Consider the following 25330-nt stretch of genomic DNA (forward strand, 5'->3'; position numbering starts at 1 on the left):
GGTCTGGTGCTGAAAAGTCGGACCATTTTAGTAAAAATGATCAAGTTGACCATGATTTTTAATTGTTGCTGAAATGTCACTGTTCCATCGTAAGCTCAATTGAACTGTTGTGATGGCAGACTTTGAAATCCTCAACAAACGGGCCTCAAGAACGGGCTTGTTTAATGGGAAGAACACCTCCTGTTTTGGATTGTACCCACTAGTAAGAAGTACCAGAGGAACATGCAATACCGAAGACAATAACGAGTTCCGTGTGACTCCGGAAGAGCACAGGTGAGTGCCCCCTGGAAATATGGTGTCGTTCCAAATATTGTCAACTACTTGCTTTTTTCAGAGATTATTTGTGCTGGTGCTCTTTGTAAGCCTCACCCCGGAAAGAAATGATAGTAACCTTCGATACGAGGACCTGGTAAGATCTCGAGGGCTCACCCCCGATTGCTAACATCCAAAAAAGTCCGGACCCGGAAGCGCACAAGCGGAATGTTGGAGTGAAGATGAAGTTTAAAAGGGTGTAAACCAGAGAAACTCATGTATGCAGCATGGGAAGCGATCTTCCATACACGGTTACCGACTATTAGGCACATGCTTTTCTCTCTTGATTTATGCTTGTTCATCCATGGGGCCCAACAGATCCCTAACGACCACATCGAGATCGCCCTTTGATTCATAAATATTATAAAGAAAAAATAAATATTTAAGAATTATTTGCTGTGTTATTTTTTTTAATATTTGTAGATAGCCATTAACGTCTTCTATTGGTTCGCCTACGTATTGAGTATCTGGTCTAGGGACCCATACGACATGTTGGACAACTTTAACTTCGCCCCCCGAAAATTTGGGTCGGTCAGAGTAAAGTCGGACCGTCTGTAGGCAAGTTGTACGACTCGTGGACAGTACAACTTGCCCATAGACGGTCCGACTTCACCTCGACTGAACCAAATTTTCTGGGGGCGGTGTCAAAGTTCTACAACATGTCGAAGTGTGTATGGGGCCCCTTGTATATTCATGAGACGCAAGTCGAAACTAATAATTGGATAGCTGCTCCATGAGCTGACCAAAAAGATAGTAAATGAAATTTTATGCTTGTTAGTATCAAATGTTTGCATATGAGCTTGATTAGGCAATAAAGCCTGTCGAGATGATGACCGGATTTTTTTGTTAGTTGGGAAGTAGAAGCCGAAGTACGGTGGCTTGAGATGATTGGGAGCATGACATGACGTTTGTTTTAATTGTTTGACATTTTGTTTTGTTTTAATTGTTGGATGCAACGATGCGCTTTTACGCGTCGATATAGAAGCAATGATGCGCCTTCAAGCGTGGCTGTGATTTAATAGTTCGACCGCCATCCGTTGGCGCGCTTTTGTCGCGTTCGCCTGTTTTTAGCAAGAGTGGGCTATATTGTTAATATATAATATTTGGAACTATGGTCGTTGACAGGGAAGGGGGGTTTGCTCCTCTCCGGAGGTGCAAATCTTATTGAGCGTCTGTTCTCCATGTTAGGATCGGCTCACAACAGCGTCTGTTCTCCATGTTAGGGGCGGCTGATCATCGTCCGAGTGCCAGCGAGGGACTCTAAGTGAAACTGTGCACCATGGTCCACCGGAAATAAGGAGGAATGGTCATCCGCAAATTTAGGGGGTTTGGTGTCAGGCCCTGCAAGCCAGCCAAAAAAAAAACTCACGCAACGAACAATCAACAAGAGAGTACGGACCGGAACCATCGGCGAAGACCACTGCGACGAAAACGGACTAGCGATTGGAAACTCGGTTCGTGGAATTGCAAATCTCTCAACTTCATCGGGAGTACACGCATACTCGCCGATGTGCTCAAGGACCGTAGATTCGGCATCGTAGCGTTGCAGGCGATTTGTTGGAAGGGATCAATGGTGCGAAGGTTTAGAGGTAATCATACCATCTACCAGAGCTGCGGCCACACACACGAGCTGGGAACAGCTGTCATAATGATGGGCGACATGCAAAGGCGCGTGATCGGGTGGTGGCCGATCAACGAGAGAATGTGCAGGTTGAGGATCAAAGGCCGGTTCTTCAACTTCAGCATAATCAACGTCCATAGCCCACACTCCGGAAGCACTGATAAGGACGCATTCTACGCGCAGCTGGAACGTTAGTACGATAGCTGCCCAAGCTACGACGTCAAAATCATCATAAGAGATTTGCACGCTCAGGTTGGCCAAGAGGAGGAGTTTAGACTGACCATTGGGAAGTTCAGCGCACACCGGCTGACGAACGAAAACGGCCTACGACTAATTGATTTCGCCGCCTCCAAGAATATGGCCGTTCGCAGCACCTACTTCCAACACAGCCTTCCGTATCGGTACACCTGAAGATCACCATTGCAAACAGAATCACAAATCGACCACGTTCTGATTGATGGACGGCACTTCTCCGACATTATCGACGTCAGGACATATCGTAACGCTAACATCGACTCTGACCACTATCTGGTGATGGTTAAACTGCGCCCAAAACTATCCGTCATCAACAATGTTCGGTACCGACGACCGCCGCGGTACGACCTAGAGCGACTGAAGCAACCTGATGTCGCCACTGCATACGCGCAGCATCTCGAGGCAGCGTTGCCGGAAGAGGGTGAGCTCAATGGGGCCCCTCTTGAGGACTGCTGGAATACAGTTAAAGCAGCCATTAACGACGCAGCGGAGAACAACGTCGGGTATATGGGACGAAGTCGACGGAACGATTGGTTCGACGAAGAGTGCAGACAGATTCTGGAGGAGAAGGACGCAGCGCGGGCGGTCGCGCTGCAGCAAGGTACCCGGCAGAACGTGGAACGTTATAGACGGAAGCGGAGACAGCAGACCCGCCTTTTTCAGGAGAAGAAACGCCGTCTGGAAGAAGCGGAGTGCGAGGAGATGGAACAGCTGTGCCGTTCTCAAGAAACACGCAAGTTCTACCAGAAGCTCAACACATCCCGCAAAGGCTTCGTGCCGCGAACCGAAATGTGCCGGTATAAGGATGGGAGCATCTTGACGGACGAACGTGTGGTGATAGAAAGGTGGAAGCAGCACTACGAGGAACATTTGAATGGCGCTGAGAGTACAGGCAGTGAAAGTCAAGGCAGCGGAGGAGATGACTACGTCAGTTCAGCGGACAATGGAAGCCAACCAGCCCCCACCTTGAGGGAAGTTAATGATGCCATCCAACAGCTAAAGACTAATAAAGCAGCTGGTAAGGATGGTATCGGAGCTGAGCTCATCAAGATGGGCCCGGAGAAACTAGCCACTTGCCTGTAAAATTGATAGTCAGAATCTGGGAAACTGAACAGCTACCGGAGGAGTGGAAGGAAGGGGTTATATTCCCCATCTACAAGAAAGGCGACAAACTGGAGTGTGAGAACTTTCGAGCGATCACCATTCTTAATGCCGCCTACAAAGTGATTATGGACGAGAACAGCTTCCCTGGGAAGCTTACCAGACTGATCAAAGCAACGGTGGATGGTGTGCAAAACTGTGTGAAGATTTCGGGCGAACACTCCAGTTCGTTCGAATCGCGCCGGGGACTAAGACAAGGTTATGGACTTTCGTGCCTGTTGTTCAACATTGCGCTAGAAGGTGTCATGCGGAGAGCCGGGTGTAACAGCCGGGGTACGATTTTCAACAGATCCAGTCAATTTATTTGTTTCGCGGATGACATGGACATTGTCGGCCGAACATTTGCAAAGGTGGCAGAACTGTACACCCGCCTGAAACGTGAAGCAACAAAAGTTGGACTGGTGGTGAATGCCTCAAAGACAAAGTACATGCTTGTGGGCGGAACCGAGCGCGACAGGGCCCGCCTGGGAAGCAGTGTTACGATAGACGGGGATACTTTCGAGGTGGTCGAGGAATTCGTCTACCTCGGATCCTTGCTAACGGCCGATAACAATGTCAGTCGTGAAATACGAAGGCGCATCATCTGTGGAAGTCGGGCCTACTACGGGCTCCAGAAGAAACTGCAGTCAAAAAAGATTCGCCAGCGCACCAAATGTTTCATGTACAAGACGCTAATAAGACCGGTTGTCCTCTACGGACATGAAACATGGGCAATGCTCGATGAGGACTTACAAGCACTCAGAGTATTCGAGAAACGGGTGCTTAGGACCATCTTTGGCGGTGTGCAAGAAGACGGTGTGTGGTGGCGAAGAATGATCCATGAGCTCGCCCAGCTCTACGGCGAACCCAGTATCCAGAAGGTAGCTAAAGCCGGAAGGGTACTATGGGCAGGGCATGTTGCAAGAATGGCGGACAGCAACCCGGCAAAGATGGTGTTCGCTTCCGATCCGGCAGGTACGAGACGACGTGGAGCGCAGCGAGCGAGATGGGCAGACCAGGTGCAGAACGACTTGGCGAGCGTGGGGCGTATTCGAGGATGGAGAGATGCGGCCTCGAACCATGTATTGTGGCGTCAAATTGTTGATTCAGTGTTATCTGTTTAGATGTAGACTAAATAAATGAATGAATGACCCCATGCAAAATTTGAGCTTGATCGGACATGATTTAGGGGTGCCTAAAATTATTAAAAGTTTTGAAATTTTTACCCATGAAAATTTTGCCAAGGGGGACCAAAGAAAAAGTCGAAAATCGATTTTTTTTATGCCATGGCTTGATAATGCATGAAACATCGAGATCTGATGTTATTTAAAAAAATGTTTTTAGAAATGATCGATTTTTTCTCTTAGAACAATTTTGGAAAAAAAATTCATCAAATTTTAACACCGAACGATACGCAAACGTTTTCGTAGTCTATCCCCCTATGCAAAATTTGAGCTCGGACATGATTTAGGGGTGCTCAAAATTAATCAAAACTTGTTTTTTCTCACAAGGGGGAATTTTTTTTTGTTTTTTGATGCCAAAGGACTCAAAATGCATGAAACTTCGAGAATTATTTAAAAAAAACGTCTGTTTTGGGATTCAAAAAAAAATCTTATGGCGAAAACAATTTTTCATCGAATTTAAAAACCGGACGTTGCGCAAACATTCCCTAAGCCCTAAAATATGCCCTTATGCAAAATCTGAGCTCCATCGGATATAATTTGTAAGCCTCTCGGCTGCTCAGAAGGAATTGAGTGTGGGAAATTGTCGAGCACTGGGTCGTTTAATTGTATAGCACCGTTTTACCCACTGCCCCACTCTTCACTTACCTTAAGCAGGAGCGATAAAAGTTAAAAACCTTGCGGAGAAGTGTCAGCCAACCGGTTCTATCGATCAAGGTGGACCAAAATCGAGGTAACGGAGTCTTATCCAGGTGAACTACCAAGACCAAGGCTTGAATACCATTCAGGTACGGAACGGAACAATACCATGCATATGCAATGAGGGAGTGCTGCTCATAAATGACCTGACTCAATACTTTGTCTTAACATTATGATTTTATTCGCCCCTTGGGCATATTATATGGAGAGAGAGAGAAATGGTGTACTTGCGCTTTTACGGGGGTTGTCAGGCAGCGATGGTCTCGTCGGCTAGCATTGGGTCGATGGCGATGGATGACCTCCAGCGGTATGCGAGGATTTCGTGAGCCTGATTGCTTCGGATCGTCTTGGAAGTTCGTAGATGGCTGGGCGGTGGAGAGTATGCGACGTGGTGAGCACCGGCGGCGGGTTCTAGAGATGGCCAGACGGTTTACAGTTGGATACCCGGGTCCACTTCCACTTCGCGTGCTGGGGGGGAACCGTATTCGCCACTCGTTCTGTAGGCCTGTGTCCCCAAATGGAGCGATGGCGATTGCTGAAGGTCGAGAGTTAGGTGCCCGCCAGAGTAAACGCGACGTGCGATGCGACACGACGCGACAGTGCAATTTGACAGCCTGTTGATAATGATTGTTATTCTTTTACGTGAGTCGCGTCGCGTCGCATCGCTCGTCGCGTTTACTCTGGCTTCGCCCTTAAGCCCCAAACGCAATACAACGGAACGGCGACGGAAACGGCAAATTTGACAGAAAATATATGGGCTCTGTCAAATTTTCCGTTTCCGTCGCCGTTCCGTTGTATTGCGTTTGGGGCTTTATTCGTCGTCGATCGAAAGCTGATTTCCGGCGACCAGGCAGGCTCGGACGGTGATTGATTCCGTTCCCTGATGTACTTTGCCTCACCGAAAACTGACACAAGCCACGCCAACTAGTTTCTTCCAGTTTTGGGATCGTGAACTAGTTTCTGGATGGCACTGCGGCATAGAATGTCCTCCGGGGTCACACCCGTGGGCACAAAAAGAAAAGAAAAGGCCCGGAACCAGAATCAGGCCTGCCCCGTAGCAATTAGCACACCATATTATCACTCTCTCTAGCGCATTTAACACCACTCTCCCATATCAATTAAGCACATTGTACAATATGATTTACCTTTTCTTCTATACAAATTAATACCTATTGAAGGTGAGCTGGCTTCTAAAGAGATGCTATTATCTTTTTCACTAGTACCAAAAGATACAATTTTTACAATTAGCTTTAGAATTACACCGTACTATCACTTGTAACTAACCGTACTATTAGCTTTCAAGTCTCTCACAGGAACTTTTTAGCCTCTGTTTTTTGTTTAGCACTAATTCACTTCATATGCATGCAAGTTTTCTTAAGTTTTATCATTTTAACAAAGTTTTAAATGATCACAGCGGCGCGCACTACAACTGTCTTCGTAGTTCGACAGAAAAGAAGCCCCGACTCCCTCTCGACGGTCTATTTACCTGAGTTTTTTTAATCTTTCTTTTGGTCTTATTTCGTTTTCTCTTCTATGCCTCTTACGAAAAACTGAAGAGTCATTCTTCACATCTTCGTAAAGGTTGGCAGCACTTCCGCGCAGGGTATTGATTAGGTCAACACCGTTACGGGTTATTGTCCAGACTCAAACCGCAGAAAGTACAGTGTGGGTGGGGATGAATGAAACAAGGACTATGCCTTTCACGATAGGGCCGAATCTTTTTATTTCGGACAGCTGGGATCGCCACCAGTAAGGCTGTCCTACTACTTTCATTAGGGATGGACTGGGCATTTGGTTCTTACTGGCGTGGGGGACGAGACATGGGGATGCTTGTGGAGGAGCCAACAAGCTACAAAATTGGGACCAACGGTTACAAATTTAGGGGGCTTAAAATCTTGCTTTCTAAATTTTGTTTTTTTTTTGTAACTTGACTTTTGAATTTTTTACAGTTTTGAATTCATGCGGTACCGCGTAATAATACCTACCTGGATACCTGGTTGGCTACATCATCGATACATCTATGCCTGGCGTATTGTAGAACTCCATAATCGTCGGTCTGGAGCGATGTTGCTCCAGTTTCCCCGAACGTTCAGGGCCTCCAGGTCCGATTCCCCCGCATGCAGCCAGCGTGTTCGTGGCCTTCCACGAAGTCGCCGGCCCCTATCTGGTTCTCTGTTGAATATTGTTTTCGCTATTCTTTCTTCCGACATTCGCACTAAGTGACCAGCCCACTGAACTCTGCCGTATTTCATACGATTCACAATATTTTCTTCTTTATATAATTGATACAACTCATGATTCATGCGTCTGCGCCACACACCATTTTCTAGTTTCCCTCCGAGTATTGTACGCAGCACTTTTCGCTTGAAAACCCCTCTTTTAATGTCCATGCTTCATGTCCATAAAGGGCCACTGGTAGAATTAGAGTTTTGTATAGAGCAAATTTCGTTTCCGTCTGCATGCTGCGGGACCTAAGCTGGTTACGTAATCCGTAAAAGGCCCTATTCGCAGCAGCAATACGTCTTTTCACTTCACGGGAAACGTCATTGCCACATGTCACAAGCGTTCCAAGGTAAACAAATTATTCAACAACTTCAAACACATCCACATCTTCCTCTATCTCTACCTGCCACCATGTACTTTGTCTTGGTAGAGCTAATGGTTAAATCTATCCTCGCCGTCTCCCTCTTCAGTGGGACAAAAGCCTCCACTACCCAAGTAACCAGGAGCTATATATACTTGCAAATAATACAGCCTTAATGGTTGTTGACTTAAAGTGGAAAAAGGCCCTTTTACGACCAAAATAAAGCCGTTATTACTTTGACATGTTGATTTGCATTCGTAACGCTGAACTAGTGTATCGTTGCTTGACAGACGATGAATAAATGCATCTTTACATCGGTAAAACCGATCTAATGCAATTAGCATTTAATATGCTGATCTGTGATTGATTACATGCATGAATTAATGCTTGGTGGTTACTTGGGTACTGCTCTGCGATCGATTCCAATAAGGTCGATATCGTCCGAAAAGCCCAGGAGCATATGCAACCGTGTGATGATAGTGCCGTTCCTCTGCACGCCAGATCTCCTAATAACGCCTTCGAGTGCAATGTTGAACAATAAATTCGAAAGTGCATCACCCTGCTTCAATTCGTCTAAGGTCACAAACGAGGTTGACACTTCGTCTGCAATCCGAATACTTGATTTCGTAATAATAACCGTAATAATAACCGCATAAAAATAAACCTCAGTGTAATAGACGAATCCAAGTTAAAATAAGAAGAAGACGCACGACGGTGTTAACTTTGACAGATCCTACAGCACAGCATAGGGAGATCATTTTAAAATGCTACTTATAATAAATTCTAGACAAAATGTAATTAAAATCTGATTGATTTACGGTACGGAAAAAGTTCTAAATTACATATCTGGAAGCTTATCTCAATTTTTTGAATATTTTCCAAAAATGTATCTATCATATACACTGACATAAATCCAATCATATCCATTATGTGTGGCACACATAAATTTTGACTATAGCATTTCCCACATAACGGCTATGTGAATTCGCATAGCATATATGTGGAATCACACATAACCATTATTAACTAATAACCTTTATGTGGATTCTCCTATAGCGGGTGGTTATTAACGCACACATAAAATTTATTTGGAAATTTCTTTAGATTTTTGCCAATAAAAATGTGTGGATTTTTATTAGTGTATTGCTTGATCGGCTTGATCGATTTTTGTTACTGAAATTTACCCAATTATAACCCATTACTCGTTAGTCACATGTAAGCGTGCACACTAAATCGATTCCCGCCATGATTTGACGTCTATTTGTTTTCAGATTGGGCTCACACTAAAATATTTATTATGCACGGAAAATCAAACTTTTTTGAGTGTATTGAGTGTGAGAAAAAGATGACTGTGAGAAAAAAAATCTCGCAGAACTCTTAAGCATTCAGTACACTGTTTGTCTAATCGACAAATATTTGTCATAGCATGTTTTAACAAAATTTGATGTTTGCTGATTATTTGACATGTGCCAGTACACGATGCGTAAATATTTGAATATAACCTATTTGTCAAATATTACGTTTAAAAATGTTGTTTAATTATTTGTCAAATGTTGTTCAGAAGACAGTACATTGTTTGTCGTCTAACTCGCATTAGTCATTGTTGTTTCGCTTCAAAATGATAAATTTTCAAACCAATTTTAAACAATTCAGAATATGGAATCGACGGCATCTTCAGTTGCGGCCAATTTTGCCTGTAGCTATTTGCTATTGGAGGATGAGGACGAATTCCAACCACGCAGCAGAGTTTGGGTTCATGACTGAGTCGAGAAACAGATGGGTGCTATGCTATGCAAAAAGCGCAATACAGTTCGGAACTTTTTCCGTATCATACATCAATCAGATTTTAATTACATTTTGTCTAGAATTTATTATTGTACGTGGATTTCCCTATTGGACCCGACCGTTCGAAATAGTCGCTCCTTGCGTTTTCACCTTCACACCCATCTTCATAGTAAAATCTGTCAAAACTGGCAAGTCTGCCACGTGCTTTTTGCTGTTTCCCTCGGACTTCTCTTTCTTTTTCCGATAGTTTAACATCTGTTTTGATAGACAAGGAGCAAAAAACAAGGTAATCTACCCAACATTTATTGGCAAACCTTGCTGGAAAAGGGAACGTTTGAAATAGGCAAGTGAACCGACCTTCGAATCCATTGGTCAAGTAAATCTATTTAATACAATACAAGCATTTTAAAATGATCTCCGCTGTGCTGTAGGATCTGTCAAAGTTAACACCGTCGTGTGTCTTCTTCTTATTTTTACTTGGATTCGTCTATAAACATTGCCTATTTTTTGGGTGTAGACATACACCAACCTCCCTCCGAGCAAAATCAAACGTGGAAAACTTGTAAACCGTATGTATTATGGTTCGGCTATCGTTTTCCTCGGAAGAGGGAAGGAATGAATCGTTTCAAATAGGAGTTATTGAAAAGTTACGCGAGGATACTAAGTTTTTGACAGTTCGCTTTTCCATCAAATCGTTGTGTTTGTAAAATTTGTGGCCACTGCGCTCCGTGAGTTGGCTGGTCAGAAACTTGTGAATCGACATTTAAACGTGAAGTTTTGTCCGTAGAGTTAGCACACGTCGTCCGCGGTTTTCTCATTTTATTCTGGTCTAGTGGGTTTTTTTCGCGTCTAGTAAAAGTGCTTGGAGGGAGGATTCCCCGAACGCCCTCATTTGCGTGGGTGGAAGACAGCCCTCTGCGTAGGAAGAAAAAGGATTCCATCAGCGGACAGAAGATTTGATGGAAAGTTAAATTTCGCAGCTGTCGGGGTTGTGATTTACTTGCTGGTGCTGTTGTGAAGTGCTGGGAAAAATAAGTGGTGGCAAAGTTGGGCTGGAAGAGATTTCAGTTCCATATTGTGGGTGAAATCTGTCCGATTCGCTTCAGCCACCGGAACGAAGCTCTCGATAATGGTGCAAAATAAGAAATTATCCGCAGTGCTTGTGATTGCTCTAAATTGTTTCGTGTTAGCGGCAAATGGCTTCACGCTGCCAAATGAGTCGTCTCCCGCTGGGGCCATAATCGAGGAGGATGAAAGTTTCCTTCAGAATCCTCGCTACGAAAACAACGACGAGCTGCAGGATTTGTTGGCGCGGCTCCAGAAGAACCATCCGACCTTGGTGAAAGTGCACAGCATCGGTTCATCTCTGGAGAACCGCCCGCTATTGGCCGTGGAAATAAGACCGAATATCGATCGCCCGAGGCCGCTGCTGATGCCCATGTTCAAGTACGTGGCCAACATGCACGGCGACGAGACGGTCGGTCGCGAGCTGCTGATCTACCTGGCGCAGTATCTGGTCAACAACTACGCCCAGGATCCGGAGATTGGATCACTGGTGAACAGCACGGCCATCTTCCTGATGCCCAGCATGAATCCGGACGGGTTCCATCGGTCCAAGGTAAGGGCGAATGGAAAGAATTGGTTATGTTTTTTTTTTATCTGGGGCACCATATTGTATATGTTTCGACGTCAACGTTTGTTGTTTGTGTCGCCGATGGCGGCGGAGGGGCTGGTGTTTCATGCGAATGTCTGACGTCATCCTTCCGAATTGATTGACAAACAGAAGTAACTCACGTATAGGCTTGAGATGCAATACGATGGGAAGGGAAATGTGTTGATGCATTTGCATTACAAAATTGTTTGGCAAAGTAGCGTAAATTTGATCGAGATTAATATAGGTTAAAATACTTCGCTCACATTCCATTCATACGAGGCATTCAACATTCTAATCAATGCTTTGTGTTTACTGTTTATGTTATGACCACGATCGGAGATTCCGTACACAACAAATGCTGATTGATTGACGAGAGGATATTTTTCTAACAACTAGATACGTACTAAGTTGTAGCTGTTAATCTGGTATTCAGAGTGAGTGATTGAGTTCAAGAAATATTGTTTGAAATTGATTTGAATCGAAAAATAATTGAAACAATACTTGAAGGTAGCTTTAATCCTCGTAAAAAATACGCTTGATTCTGGTTCCCATTTATCTCAGATTATGCATTTTACTGCCAAAATCTGTTAGCATCCACATGAGTTCAATAACTGGTGACAAGATTCGCGAGGGGTAATGTTTATTAGGAAGTCGAGCCAATTTTCAAACCGTAAATTACCTAGACCGGCACCGACCCTCAGCATGGTCTTGCTCAGGGTTTGCAGAAATCGCTCTCAATAGATAACGAACAACGATAAAAGAGAGGCAAAAACTGAATCATAACAAGCCATGATAACAAATTTATCAAACTTGTATACTGCCGTCCCAAGCATATCTGTCCCATGTCGATTTTTATCATTTTTGAGTTTTATGCACCAAACGTTCTAAATTAATGTATATTTTATTGTGAACAAATAAATACATATAGTTTGTTCGAAAACTTGGCGAAAAAATATCGGGTCATTTTGTCCCATTGTAGAATTTCCAAGCATAACTGTCCCATTGAAACAAATTTCATATAACATGTATTAAATTACTTCGAAGAGGCCAATTTTCATTATCAAATCATTCAGAGAAAGAATATGGGTTGTGGTATAGTTTCAATGGGTAAAAAGGTTAATCCACCTAACATCGTTGATGCCTTTCTTGTGCATTATGAAAATTGAAAAGTAATAATTGAAGCATATTAAGATGATTTATATTAAAATTTGAGTGAGAATAGTCTCTCATTTTTATTCGCATTCTTTGTATTCATTTAGACTTTTTCTTCTTTTCTTGTTGGCATTACCATTTTTGCATTCGTATATGATGAGGCTAACACGATAATACTTTTATGCCTAATTGCACCCGAAAATTCCTTTGACCGTGAGTCCAACCAAGCCACCTAAGCATCATCGCTTTGTAGTCGTGCTTCTAATCGCATGGCTATAAGGTAGGCCCAATTAATTTACATATATACAAGATTTTTCCAATAGCTTCGAAAGTGACTAATCGATTTTCAATAGCAAACAATGGGGCCGAATTTCCCGTCGAGTACAACTTATTACGAATAAATGGTCCTTAACATGTGTTTACAAATGTTCACACACGCACCACACACAGGTGGAAGTTTCCACTCGACACATCAGATGCTAATCTGAAATAAATTTTATAGGAATCATCAAACACCTTCGCAGTATTGCGGTATTGAGTTACCACGTAATCTGATTTTGATGCTTCTTCCAAAAATCCATCTGCGCTGAAACATAATTCACCTGAACCAGTGGCGTTGCCAGAAAAAGGGGGGGGGGGAGTTTTCCGAACTTTTTTTCTTCGAAAAAAAAAATTCTTTTAAAAATTTTGTCTCTGGGGGGGGTTCATGTCCAAAACCACCCCCATGGCTACGCCACTGACCAGAACTTATTTCAGGATTAAATTATGTATAGGAACCAATTCTCGCTGTCCTTATACTTATGTAAGATATAATATCTCTGGGGGTTTCAGACACACTCGTCCCCATGTCAGCTTTTTAATACATATTTTTTTCTATGGAGCGTAAGCCCCCTCCCCCAAAAGATTACGTTATTAGTGTACGGCCCTTTACTACAATACGCTTTGAAAAGATTTAATGCATCTAATTTGAAACTGGTTGTTATCCAGACCCAACTAAACTTTTGCTAAGCGCAAGGTAATCTGATGATACTTTAGCACTGGGACAAATATGCTTGGAATTATCAATTTTGTCTTCAATTTCGCAGCATAAATGTCCCACTGAATAAATTCCACTAAAAAAACAGTGTTTATCTTTTGAAACATACTAAGTCATTAGAAATACACTATTTTCATCGATATACGTTTATTAATCAAAATTTCATGGGGCAAATTTAGCTACAAACTAAAAAAATATGTTTCCAACTTCAATCGCATTTTTCTCAATTGCATATTTTTTGACATGGGACAGATATGCTTGACACGGCAGTATACAAGTGCGAAAAAACAGAATCGGATAGGCAGCCCCCACAGAAAAATGGTGATTCTCGCTTTGTTTTCGCTCCTGCACAGCTGTGTAGAACAAGTTGAAATGCATCATCAGAGCCAGTGCTCCCCGCATTTGGAGCTTTGTAAAATAAATTTATCATGGGGTATAGCATCCCGAATCAGTTCTCTATCATAACAGCTTACGAAAAAAGTCTCGCACGGTTTGCTACATATCGTATATGTGGTATATGTATACAGAGATGATAAGTGAGAGAATTGTTCTTTCTCTCTAGGATTGAATCCCTGGTCTTGCTTTATAGGCGCGCATCTTACCGCTAGGCCAAGGAGGGTCCCTCTATACATACAACTGTTAGAATTTGAAATGAGCGTACAGTTTGTTTCCGGCATTCAATTAGAATATATCATCCTTTTCTTACTATCACATTTGGCAACCCGTTACCCACGACGAACTACTGTCATGGAACCTTCAGAATCCATTAAAAATCCGCATCAACTCGTGGTAACTCGGCTTGCAGTGGGCTAGTGATTGCATCATCTTTTCCCATCCCCGATTGATCGTGAGGACGTGGCCAGCGCCGAGTTTTAGAGTTCTTGAACTGTACACATTGAGGTTGGAGAGCTAGTCCAATGCTGCCATCCATTGATTCCCTGTGCAATAACGATTGCTCTTGTCAATCACGGAGTAGCAACTACGAAATGCGTGGTCGATCATCATGCTCATGCTCATGCTTACTCATTACTGTGCACTCGAATGGATTGGCCAGATTATATTTTCATTTTGATAAATCGGTTACTTGATTGTAGAAAAATCGGTAGTTATCGGTAGGCCGGAAAAAGTATCAAATTCTATGGAATTATATATTAAAGAAGCACTTTCCTCTTCCAAAATATGTTAATCTCATTATTGGGAAGTTGATTCTTGAGAGCTATGTTTTGTTTTTCATATGTGCTTTCACTATCACTTTTCTGGTTCGAATCTGAAACTAAAAAAAGAACAAAATTCATGGTTCGTCCAGTACTGGTCTTTTTATATTCAAAATATATTTTATTATAATTATAACCTATATTTCTGTTCAGCAAAGCCCCACATTTGTAAAGTCGACAATCAAACCAATTCACTTTAGAAATGTCAATGTGGAACTTTTCTGAACACCAGCAATTAACAAAAAAAGAATCTTCAGGATTATTTGAGGTTTGAATACGCAGAAAATAGAACTAAGCGATATGACAGCTTCCAGTAATTGAATCTCAACTGATTGCATTCGTTGGACTCCGCACTTCAGAAGTGTGAGATATTCAAAAGTGCGAGATGTCAAAATCCTTTTTTCTCCCGGTTGTCGGAATCAGGTGAATCGGTGCTCATGGAAGAAGCAATTTGGAACAACTGTAGAATAATCAGAGAAATCTCTTCTCCTTAATTCAAGAATAGTTGGATCATCGCATTTGGATTTACTTGAGAAATACCACACTTGTTTCTACGCTACAAAAAAGCAGCAGGCAAAAGTTAGTGTAAAGGTTCGTAGAAAAATGACATTACTGGTAATTATTGAGCAAATCTGTTAAAGATATTCTAAAGTAATAGGTGCGGATTATCCTCAAATTATCCTTACCAAAGAAGTAATGTTGCAAGTGACACGAAAGATAATTATTCAACGCTCTGATCGAGTCTTTAATCTACTTATGTGGATTGGACTGTGGATTTGATGCAAAATGTCAATAATGACAGATAAGACAAAATTAAGGTATGCACTGGAGATTCAACTATTCTGATAATCAATTGTCTGGGAATTAACTGGAATTATCATTTATAAGAAAAATTACTATGTTGACCGTGGTTTTGTTTGGCGGGTTGAAAATCGGTAGTTCTCGGCAGGAATTTTGAAAAATCTGTAGTTTTAGATCCTACGTCTGTGAATCGGTAGGTGAGTCAAAAATCGGTAGGACTACCGAGAAATCGTTAGGTCTGGCCACCCTATACCTTAATTTTGTCTTATCTGAAGAGATGTTATTTGTAGAGCTGGGTTAGCTCGTGGTTCATCCTTCGCTGCCACACACCGTCTTTTTGCACACCCCTAAAGATGGTCCTAAGCAGCCATCTCTCGAATACTCCAAGTGCTTGCAAGTTTTTCTCGAGCATGGTCCAAGTTATGTCCGTAGACAACTACCGGTCTTATGAGCAGGCCTCTTTCTCTTGAATCGACGCCATTTTGACATCTGATTAGCAATAACAAAATACAGGCAACATTCCGTACGCACACGCCTACAAAAAAGAGGAGTGTTCAAGATTTTTAAGACCACGATTTTGAAAAATACAGACCCAATTGGATTTTGGCGTTCGGTATGTTTATGTTGCGTTTTGTTGCGTTGCGTTGTAACGGAGTATTTCGTAGGTTGCATACTGATAGCTGTAATGTATATTCTTTAACTTTCTTACTCCAATTGGCGGTCAAAAATAATAAAGCATGAAAACTACCTCCGTTACTAGGGAACTCTTCTCCGTTACTAGGGAAGAAAATGATGATATGACATTCACTTAACGAGAGGCCAGCGACTCACCGACGCCCTCATAGATGTCAAGGAGTTGGATGATTGGTAGAGAATATGATTTTAGGAATATCATCGTAAGCAAATGATATAATAAGTTTGAATAGACGTTGAGAGTGACCATGCTAAGAAGTTTATGTCACTCCATTGATGATGTTCCGGTGTTTAGGCGCCATTGTTCGTTCTCTGAAACGAGAAAGAAAATAAAAAATATATAAAATGCCCCTTCCCCCTATTTGTTTCCAATTTCAATTATAAAGTCAACGAAAACAGCATATGAGTTTGGGATGATCAACTATAGGGCCAAAGTGATGGACCAAAATTAAAAGGGTGCCCATAACCGAATCTCTTCCTCTTAATTGGTATATCTAACTGTTCGACGAAATTGAAAACGATAAACCTAAGGGCATCTTTAGTAATGTTACAGTTATAGTTATATTTATTTCTCGAGTTTTACATTTTATAACTGTCAAGGATATATACAGTGGTTAATATCTTCCTACAAATCGACGTATTTTCGCTGAAATATTGATTAATTTGCATGATGAGCCAATGTTACATCCAGGGCTAACATTGAGGGCCCTCCTTAGCCGTGCGGTAAGACGCGCGGCTACAAAGCAAGACCATGCTGAGGGTGGCTGGGTTCGATTCCTGGTACCGGTCTAGGCAATTTTCGGATTGGAAATTGTCTCGACTTCCCTGGGCATAAAAGTATCATCATGTTAGCCTCATGATATACGAATGCAAAAATGGTAACTTGGCTTAGAAACCTCGCAGTTAATAACTGTGGAAATGCTTAATGAACACTAAGCTGCGAGGCGGCTCTGTCCCAGTGTGGGGATGTAATGCCAATAAGAAGAAGAAGAAGAAGAAGGGCTAACATTACCGCCGGTTACCCTATTTAAACTTGTGAAGAAAAAATACCGCATCCAAATCTTCCAAGTTGCTCCCGCCATGCTGCTTTTTTCTCATTTATGATTCTAATCAAAAATATAGGTTTTGCTTAATACATTTTTGCCATTAGGCAAACCTATACTTTCCATAGCAAAGCGAAATAAAATTTATGAACACGCTAAATATATTGTAAGCAAATATGTTATAAAGATTATATCCAGTTTGATGAAATGTATATTGCTATACATAATGAAGGATATGTATCCAATTAAATAAATAAAATAATTACTTTTTTTACGTGTAGGACAATATTTGCGTGATCTAATATTTTTTGAAGAAATTCAGCTAAAAATATTGAAAAAAAAATCCTTGCTCTTGAAGGCTCTTTTACCACTTTTTGGCTCTATTACAAAACAGAATAGCACGCCATAAAACAAATATTAATTAATTACATAATAAATAAAATCATACTTAGCGAAGTCCAAATGGAGTTCGTCGTGGAATATTGATATTTTCCGTTGAGTTAAGTCCGTATGATTGCATCACACGATCGCCTGTCAGTCGACAGCATCTATGGGTAAGTTCTGCATTTGGAAATGAAAATCTAATTCCGAATCCTCATCAACTTGAATATTCCGGACATTACAAGCACAGGGAAAACAATTATATCTTGACCAAGGCATACTCTCACCTCATTCACTACTATGAATTTCCGTTCTAACCAACAAACATTTTGTTCCAAGGGAAAAACAGTGATTTGGTATTCAATTGGTATCAGAACATCCTATATACATTCTTGAGCCGTATTCGATTTTGCATTAACCCTGAATAATGCCAAAATTTTAGTGAAATCTACAATCCATACAAATATAGTTGATTTGGCCACCAGTGCTCATTGAATCGAGGATCATTGCGCTATTAGTTTCCAGATTGACGTGTGGGATAAATTATCGCATCTAAATTCAAATTCACCCATGTCCGTCCAGTCGGGGACATCATTCGCATTTTCAGTACTTTGCTTCCCTTCTTGGCTTATTTCGCATCATCAAAATGCAACCAGCAGTGCGATACATTAGTACGAAACAGAAGCGCGAACGTTAGTGAAGATTTAATCATTTTGGTCTCGTACTGGATGTTTGCGATCTCAATCGTTCAAGATTTTCTTGTTTCAGTATGTATCATCAACACATGCTAGAGACTAAGCCTGATAACGTCACAGCCCCGAGTGCGGTGAACCGATTTCCTAACAGCAATTTAACATTTTTGTTTGTCGCTGACCTGATACAGTCTTCATGTCGTGTTGTACCTTTCACTTTTATGGGGCACACCTCTTGCGTTGTTCAATGTTAAGCATTATAATGACGCAGATCTCATTCATCATTTTGAATCGTACAAATGTTTCACTGTTTTTGATTGTACGCATGTACAAATTTCGCTTCAATTTTGACCGTTGGTGACGGTGTGACTTTGTAATTTTGTTGTATACGAAAAGTAATAAAAAAGGCTCTGTTTCAATTTTTCGCGAAGATTTTAATTGTGAAAATATTCCATCACCTTTTGTTATTTGATAAGGTTAGAAGCAGAGGTATGTAAATAACTTCTTCAATGGCTCTACATTCCAACTGAAGTTATTAACTACACGCTGCCCGAGCCATGAATACTCATATGCCCTGAAAAATCTAGAAAATGTCCAACCAACTCAAAAATTTCTTCTAAGCAGCAACAACACCTCAGACTGTAAAAAAAATATTTTGAGCTTTTTTTAGTGGAATGTCTTCACTTGTCATAAGACGAGTTTGCACTATCCCATTTAATTCCACCACTTGATTGTACCTTGACAGATACGTATTTTAACCTCAAAAGTAAGGTCGTACTTGTTGAGGTCGAAATACGTATCTGTCAAGGTACAATCAAGTGGTGGAATTAAATGGGATAGTACAAACTCGTCTTATGACAAATGCACCTCAGATTGTTCTGTTATGCGATAACTTTCACTGAATTCCACTGCCCTCTATCTGTCGCTGATTGGTGAGGTAATTTCCGTTGTAGGCATTGTTCTATCGCGAAACAACTTTTAATCGTTGACAGTCAACACAGGCTAGGTGATTGCTCTAATATTATGTGAAAAGATAAAATTACTGAAGCGCAACAACACAACAACTCTGATCGCCGGTCTACGAAGCTGAATAAGTCGGAAAGTGTGTTGCCCGGCATGCACTCTGCAGAGAGTGGCCACATTGCCGCGTGTCACTCTAATTATAATAATAAACAAAGAATACGATTAGACAAAATTTCCTTTTTAACTCGCACTCGTTAATTTGTAAAAACGATACAATTTACTTCACACCTCTCAGTATGACCTACTACTTTCGAATGCAAACCCCAGAGTGATGTTTCCGATTTACTAAAGCCAAATCTTTTTCTGCTATCTTGTTGGATCTTAGGTAATAACTTCATATTCTAGTCTGTATGTGTTAATGAAGCCATGTGATAAATGATGCGAATGATTCATAGCCGTAATTTATCTCTTGGTCACACTTACGTATTCCTTTTCTGCTTATTCCTTTTGTAGATATAACGGTTACAATGCTTAGCTTTCTACTATTGCTTTAGTTTTGAATATATTTGATTTGCAGCGGAATCTGCTGATATCTCGCTTAACTTTTCAAAAGGACCTAAGTAACATTTTTTTTATTTATTAATTTGAATAGCGCAATCAACAGAACAACATGAAAGCTTTTGATTGCAGTACTCAAATTAATTCATGAAAAAAATGTTACTTAGGTCCTTTTGAAAAGTTAAGCGAGATATGTTCCAAATTTTACTTACGCGGTCTGACTGTAACACATTTTGTATCGTCAATGGGGGTGACAGTGAGATTGGGCCGTCGCCTTTATGAACAGTCTGTCAGGTAACTAAATCGTTCGAAAAGCTCTCCTATATTTTAGTTTTCTTGTCCTTAGATACATTAATTCCATCATACCGACATTAAGTTGTTGAAGTAGTAGCCGATTGTCACCCTTGATGACGAAGTCGTTCCGCGGGGATACGTTCCGCGTACATGAATATCGCGTAAATACAAAAAACCGCGTAAAATAATTTCATTGGAAATCGATTTTTCTGAATTTTTACGTATTTCCCGATCTTTTCGAAAAGGAGAAAAGGAGGAAAAATCCGCGTAAATTCCAAAATCATTTCCCTTCTTTACTTTTTTAAGCAATGGCCGATTGTTATGAAAGTCAATATCGATCTACCTACACTGAGGTGGACCACTCTTATATGAAAAAAATCAAAATCATTTTTTCTAGACGTATACCCCCTGAAAATAAAGTGTTTGGCTCCCAGAAGCTACTGTAAAAATTCAGCCAGATCCGTCATGTCTAAGTGGATGCTCAATGAGCATGAAGTTTATATGGAAAAAATCGACAAAATATATGGGAAAATGCAGACTTTACACTTCTTTACCTCTAGGTGGTACTGTGCTCATTCAATTCCGCTCATTAGTGACATTTACTATCTTTACATTATTACGAAGAGGCTCCTGAAAACCGCGAGTGATTTTGTCAAATATCACTATATTAATGTAGGCTGGACACCTACACTCTACCTTTCGAATGGGTATGGGTAATCCCAACCTAAAAAACGAATTAGTTTCAAACATTTCAGTGGAATTTGAAAGATCTAATTTAGATTTAAAAACAACCAACTTTGTGGTTTGTGAAACAACCAACAGTTTTGTTGTTTCAAACGGAAGGGATTACATATTCTCCATGATAGTAATATTTAACCCTCGCAACAAGTAGCTACTTGCAGGGAATACATTTTTCTTGGATGCGCATACGAAACAAGCGACAAAGGATAATCAACGGCGAAGCTTTGTTTTTCACGGAGATAATAATAACAAAGATTCGAAAAAAAATGTCAGCAATTAAAAAGAAGACAATTTTGTTACTAACTTATCATCCTGTTATTTTGCATTATCTCTTCAGCAAATTTCGGTTTTATGGTATCATAGGTTCTGCTTTTATGGAAATCTTCGAGAATTTAACTATGATTACAAAAATAGCATCGTATTCTCAGAAATATCAGAGCATGCAAGGCAAATAATTCTTGTCATATTGTGGTTGGGTTCTGATAAAGGGCTTGTCGCGAGGTGCGTTTGTCACTAACAAACTCTGTTGACGACAAAGGGTATATTGTTAGGCGTTGCTCGAATATTGATTCCCTGGCTACTTGTTACATTCAATAATATACTACTCAATACATTTTATAATATCCTTTACACCTCCTGAGAGCTCAACAGATAACGTAAAATAGTTTGGAGGTATTCTAGGTCATCCAAACTGTCCTTGTATTCGGATCTCGAGATCTTCAGCTGCTTAAAAGCTCTTTTCGGTACTCAGCTTCGATATTCATTCAATTATATCCATTATATCTCTGGTGAGGTCAACATATATCATAAGATAGTTTTGAGATATTCTGGGTAATCCAAAATATCCTTGAGATCATGACTTGAGATCTACAGCTACAAGAAAATCGTTTTTCAAAGCTCAAAGATTCAATATGCATTCAATTCTATCCATTACTCCTTCTGGGAGGTCAACGGATATCGTAAGATAGTTTTAAAATATTCTAGGTCATCCAAACTGTCCTCGAGTTAGGGACTTGAGATCTACATCTGCTTATAAGTACTCAAAGCTTCGACGTGCATTAAATTATGGTAAAGGACTTTCGTAAAATAGTTTTGAAATATTGTTTGTCATCCAAACTGTCCTTGAGTTCGGTACTTGAGATCTACAGGTTTTTTGAACCATTTTCACATACACCCTTTTGAAAAGTTAGTCGTGACTCAATAAAAAGATTTGATATCGAAAAATGACGATTTAGATGAAATTGAAAAACTGTGCAAAGTTTCAACTCAATAGAAAATCATGAATTAAAAATGTTGTTAAATTTTGATGCAGTTGCTTGGAATCGCTCATTATCTCTTCAGCAAATTTCGGTTTTATGGTATCTTCATTTTTGTGATTCTTTATATAATATAAGTTGATTTCAAGTTCCACAGCTAGTTAGAAGCTTTATTTGATACTCAAAGTTTCAATATGCATTCAATTGTATCCTTACATCTCCTGAGAGGTCAACATACATCGTAAGATAATTTGGGGATATTCTGGGTAGTCCACATTGGACTTGAGATCTATAGTATACAGCTGACGAATTTCGCGCCAACCCTTCTATGGGGCTGGCAGCACTATCTCAGAATCGAATGAAACTTGGTGGGCAAAAATATATGGCATTTCTAAGCCACTCTGCATACTCAGTTTTTAAAAAATTGTCAAGGGTAACATTTGATGATGGTCTAATTTTTGACGTAAAACTACGTCTGTCTTTTCTATATTGGGGTACACTTTACGATTGCGAAAATCGGGGACCGTCACAAAACCAGGAACAAATAACCGGGACGTGAGTGTCCCGAAGAACCGATTAAAAATTCATGCAACCCAGAAGAGCTAACGAGACCAGCACCGCCAGAGGCGCTAGTGTATTTTACTCATATTTTGGTTAACTTATTTGAAAGTGTTTCGAGAAGTGTAAACTTTTTTGCTGTGAGTTTTGACATTTATTCTAAACCTCAATCTTTGTTTGTTTTATTTTCCTGAGACTCGCTAACTGGTTTCGAAGTTCGATCAATTTCTTAAATAATTGTTATTTATATTTCTATAACATCTTTATTTAAAAACGACTGAAAAAACGACTTAACAAATTTTCACAGATAATTCGTTATATATCATATAACTATATGGTAATATAAGTTATTATGGGTAACTATTGATAGTAACCATCGACAACTGTGTCAGTGGCTAACATTTGCTCATTTCCTATTTCCAGAACATATATGGCTCGAATATAGAAGGCATCCTGATCACTCTCTGCGGTCGGACCAATAGTGGTTCTGGTTCTGGAATGGAATCTTCTGGTGATTATACGTCTTCTCCATTCTGCATGAATGCAGGTTGTGGAATCTCTGTGCTTGAACGAGCTCGCTTGGACCTGATTCGATTTGCTGATTGGGATCCTCGGATATAACCGAGGAGGATAACCGAACAGAGTGTGGCTCATGCTCGGCTTCACCTTGATTAGCGGGCCGTGTTGCTGGTCTTGGAGGTTGGAGACCAAACATGTCCACCAGGATACCCAATGGTGTTATACCTGTTGCGCTAATTGTTACTTAACTGGAATGAAACTTGAGTTGGTTGGAGTGTGACCTGATAAGCTTCTTCCGTCCGTACCAGTCATCCAGAAGAACATTATGATTTACTTGTCCAATGACTAGACTGTAGTGGAAACTTGGGAGCGTTTTCGCATGTGTTGCACAGCTTCCTCAATTCTTAACGAAATCCGAAATGTTGTCATCGATCTTTGGCCAGTACACGTAGCTACGTGCAACAGCTTTCATCCGTTCCATTCCTGGATGTCCTCGATGCAGTTGCTTGACAATTCTTTGACGAAAACTGTCCGGGATGACCAGACGATTGGACATCATAATACAATCGATAATGCATCTCGATGAGCGAAGAAAGAGAGAAGAACAGGATTAGCGATGTCACAGATTTTGGACGGCCATCCACGATGTATGTACTGGCTGGATTACTTGTTGAAGAACTGCATACTGGAGAGTAGCGCTGCGCACCGATTTAAATGTTACTGGTAATTTGCTTCCGCGGGCGTGAGTAAGCGGGAAGCATGTGCGACGGCTTTGAGAGAGTCATCGGGGAAGTTGTGTAGACATGCACATATTCCGGATTGCGATGCATCAGAAGCAACGATAATATCCAAAACATGATCGTAGTGTGTCAACAGTAAATTCCACTGAAATATTTTTTTTAAACGCTCGAACGTTTCTGGCATTCAGTACTTCAAATAAATTTTGCATCCTTGAGTAGCATCCGTTTATTTAAAACCTTTCAGCTCTTATATTTTAGACGAAAGAACAAGAGTACAAGTCTGGGACTTCCTCTCCAGTTGGATTGCCATCGATTGGCTTCGATCTTTCTGGATCTGCGCGAGGCATCCGTTCCGATTATCGTGATCTTATAGATTCTTGGCAAAAACTATGCTACAGATATAGAAACTAGAAGTTGCCACCATCGTGCCCACCTCTCCGGCAGGATCATTCGCCTCCAGTTTTAGCGTACGACTTAAATCGTGTTAAGTTCACTTTCAAACAACTTGAGGCCTGCTTCAGCACGTGCTCCAAGTCTTTTCAAATCTATACCTCTTGTGCCTCTAGCCAAATTGGTATCACTCCTTATTTCGACTTAAATCGCACTTCTCCTTGCTGGATGCGCATGCTCGCAAAGAATTTCTCGTCACAGATAACAAAACCCTCAACAAAGATGTTAGCTGTTTCAACGGTTGCATAGAAACCCATAAGCTCTCCATAACTAGACATAAACCTTAATGCAGTGCTCTCCGAGAACCGTTTGGCTCATGACTGTTGCAGCGGGAGAGCAGTCTTCCTGGTTGTGTCGTTATGGCTTCCCTACAAATCGTTGCCTTTCTTCGGCAAACGATTACAACAAACCGTGTTCGATTATGTCTGATTTCGTATAATTATTTGGTCCAATCGACATAAAATTAGATAAAGGTGGTCGGAGAGAGCAAAAAAGGGTGAATAACAAATATAATACCTTACTTACTAACTTGATGAACTATTATAGCTCCACGGTCTCTTCCGGATTCTCTACTGAATATTATCTTCGCTTGACGCTCTTCCGGCATACGTAAAACGTATCCAGCCCACCTTAGTCTACCGTGTCGTATAAGTTTAACAATATCCAGCCCACCACTAACCCAACAACTTTAGCTGAACAAGCTAGTTTTTTAGTTGAAGAAGCTTATTTTCAACGAAATAACCTCTTTTTCAGCTTCCAATGGATGGTTTAATTATATGTGATTTTTTTTTGAGTATAACTCTAGGAAGTCCATTGAGAAATCAATTAGAAATTTCATCTAAAATTATTAATAAATTGATAATTATCGTTAAATTTATAAATTTTATAGGAATTTGAACCAGAAATTCCATCGCAAGTTTCATCAGAAACTTCTTCAATGTATCCTTCAAGACGGACTTGTTCCATAAAATATTTCAGGAACTCCTTCGAATAATCCACAAAAAATCC

The 25330-nt window shown here is 40.8% G+C and overlaps 1 protein-coding gene across 2 annotated transcripts in view; it reads left to right on the forward strand.

The window, feature by feature from the left end:
- The first annotated feature begins 10269 nt into the window (after positions 1 to 10269).
- The window catches only part of LOC134220287 (carboxypeptidase D), a 69305-nt gene continuing 54244 nt past the window's right edge, over positions 10270 to 25330 (forward strand). The window contains exon 1 of one of the 2 annotated variants that reach the window (XM_062699299.1): positions 10270 to 11195. In XM_062699299.1, the coding sequence (XP_062555283.1) occupies positions 10707 to 11195 (489 nt within the window). In that variant the 5' untranslated portion in view covers positions 10270 to 10706. The remainder of the gene's footprint in view (positions 11196 to 25330) is intronic. The other variant, XM_062699300.1, reaches the window with a different exon arrangement.

Source organism: Armigeres subalbatus, chromosome 3 (genome assembly GCF_024139115.2).
Source record: "Armigeres subalbatus isolate Guangzhou_Male chromosome 3, GZ_Asu_2, whole genome shotgun sequence".
Lineage (NCBI taxonomy): Eukaryota > Metazoa > Arthropoda > Insecta > Diptera > Culicidae > Armigeres > Armigeres subalbatus.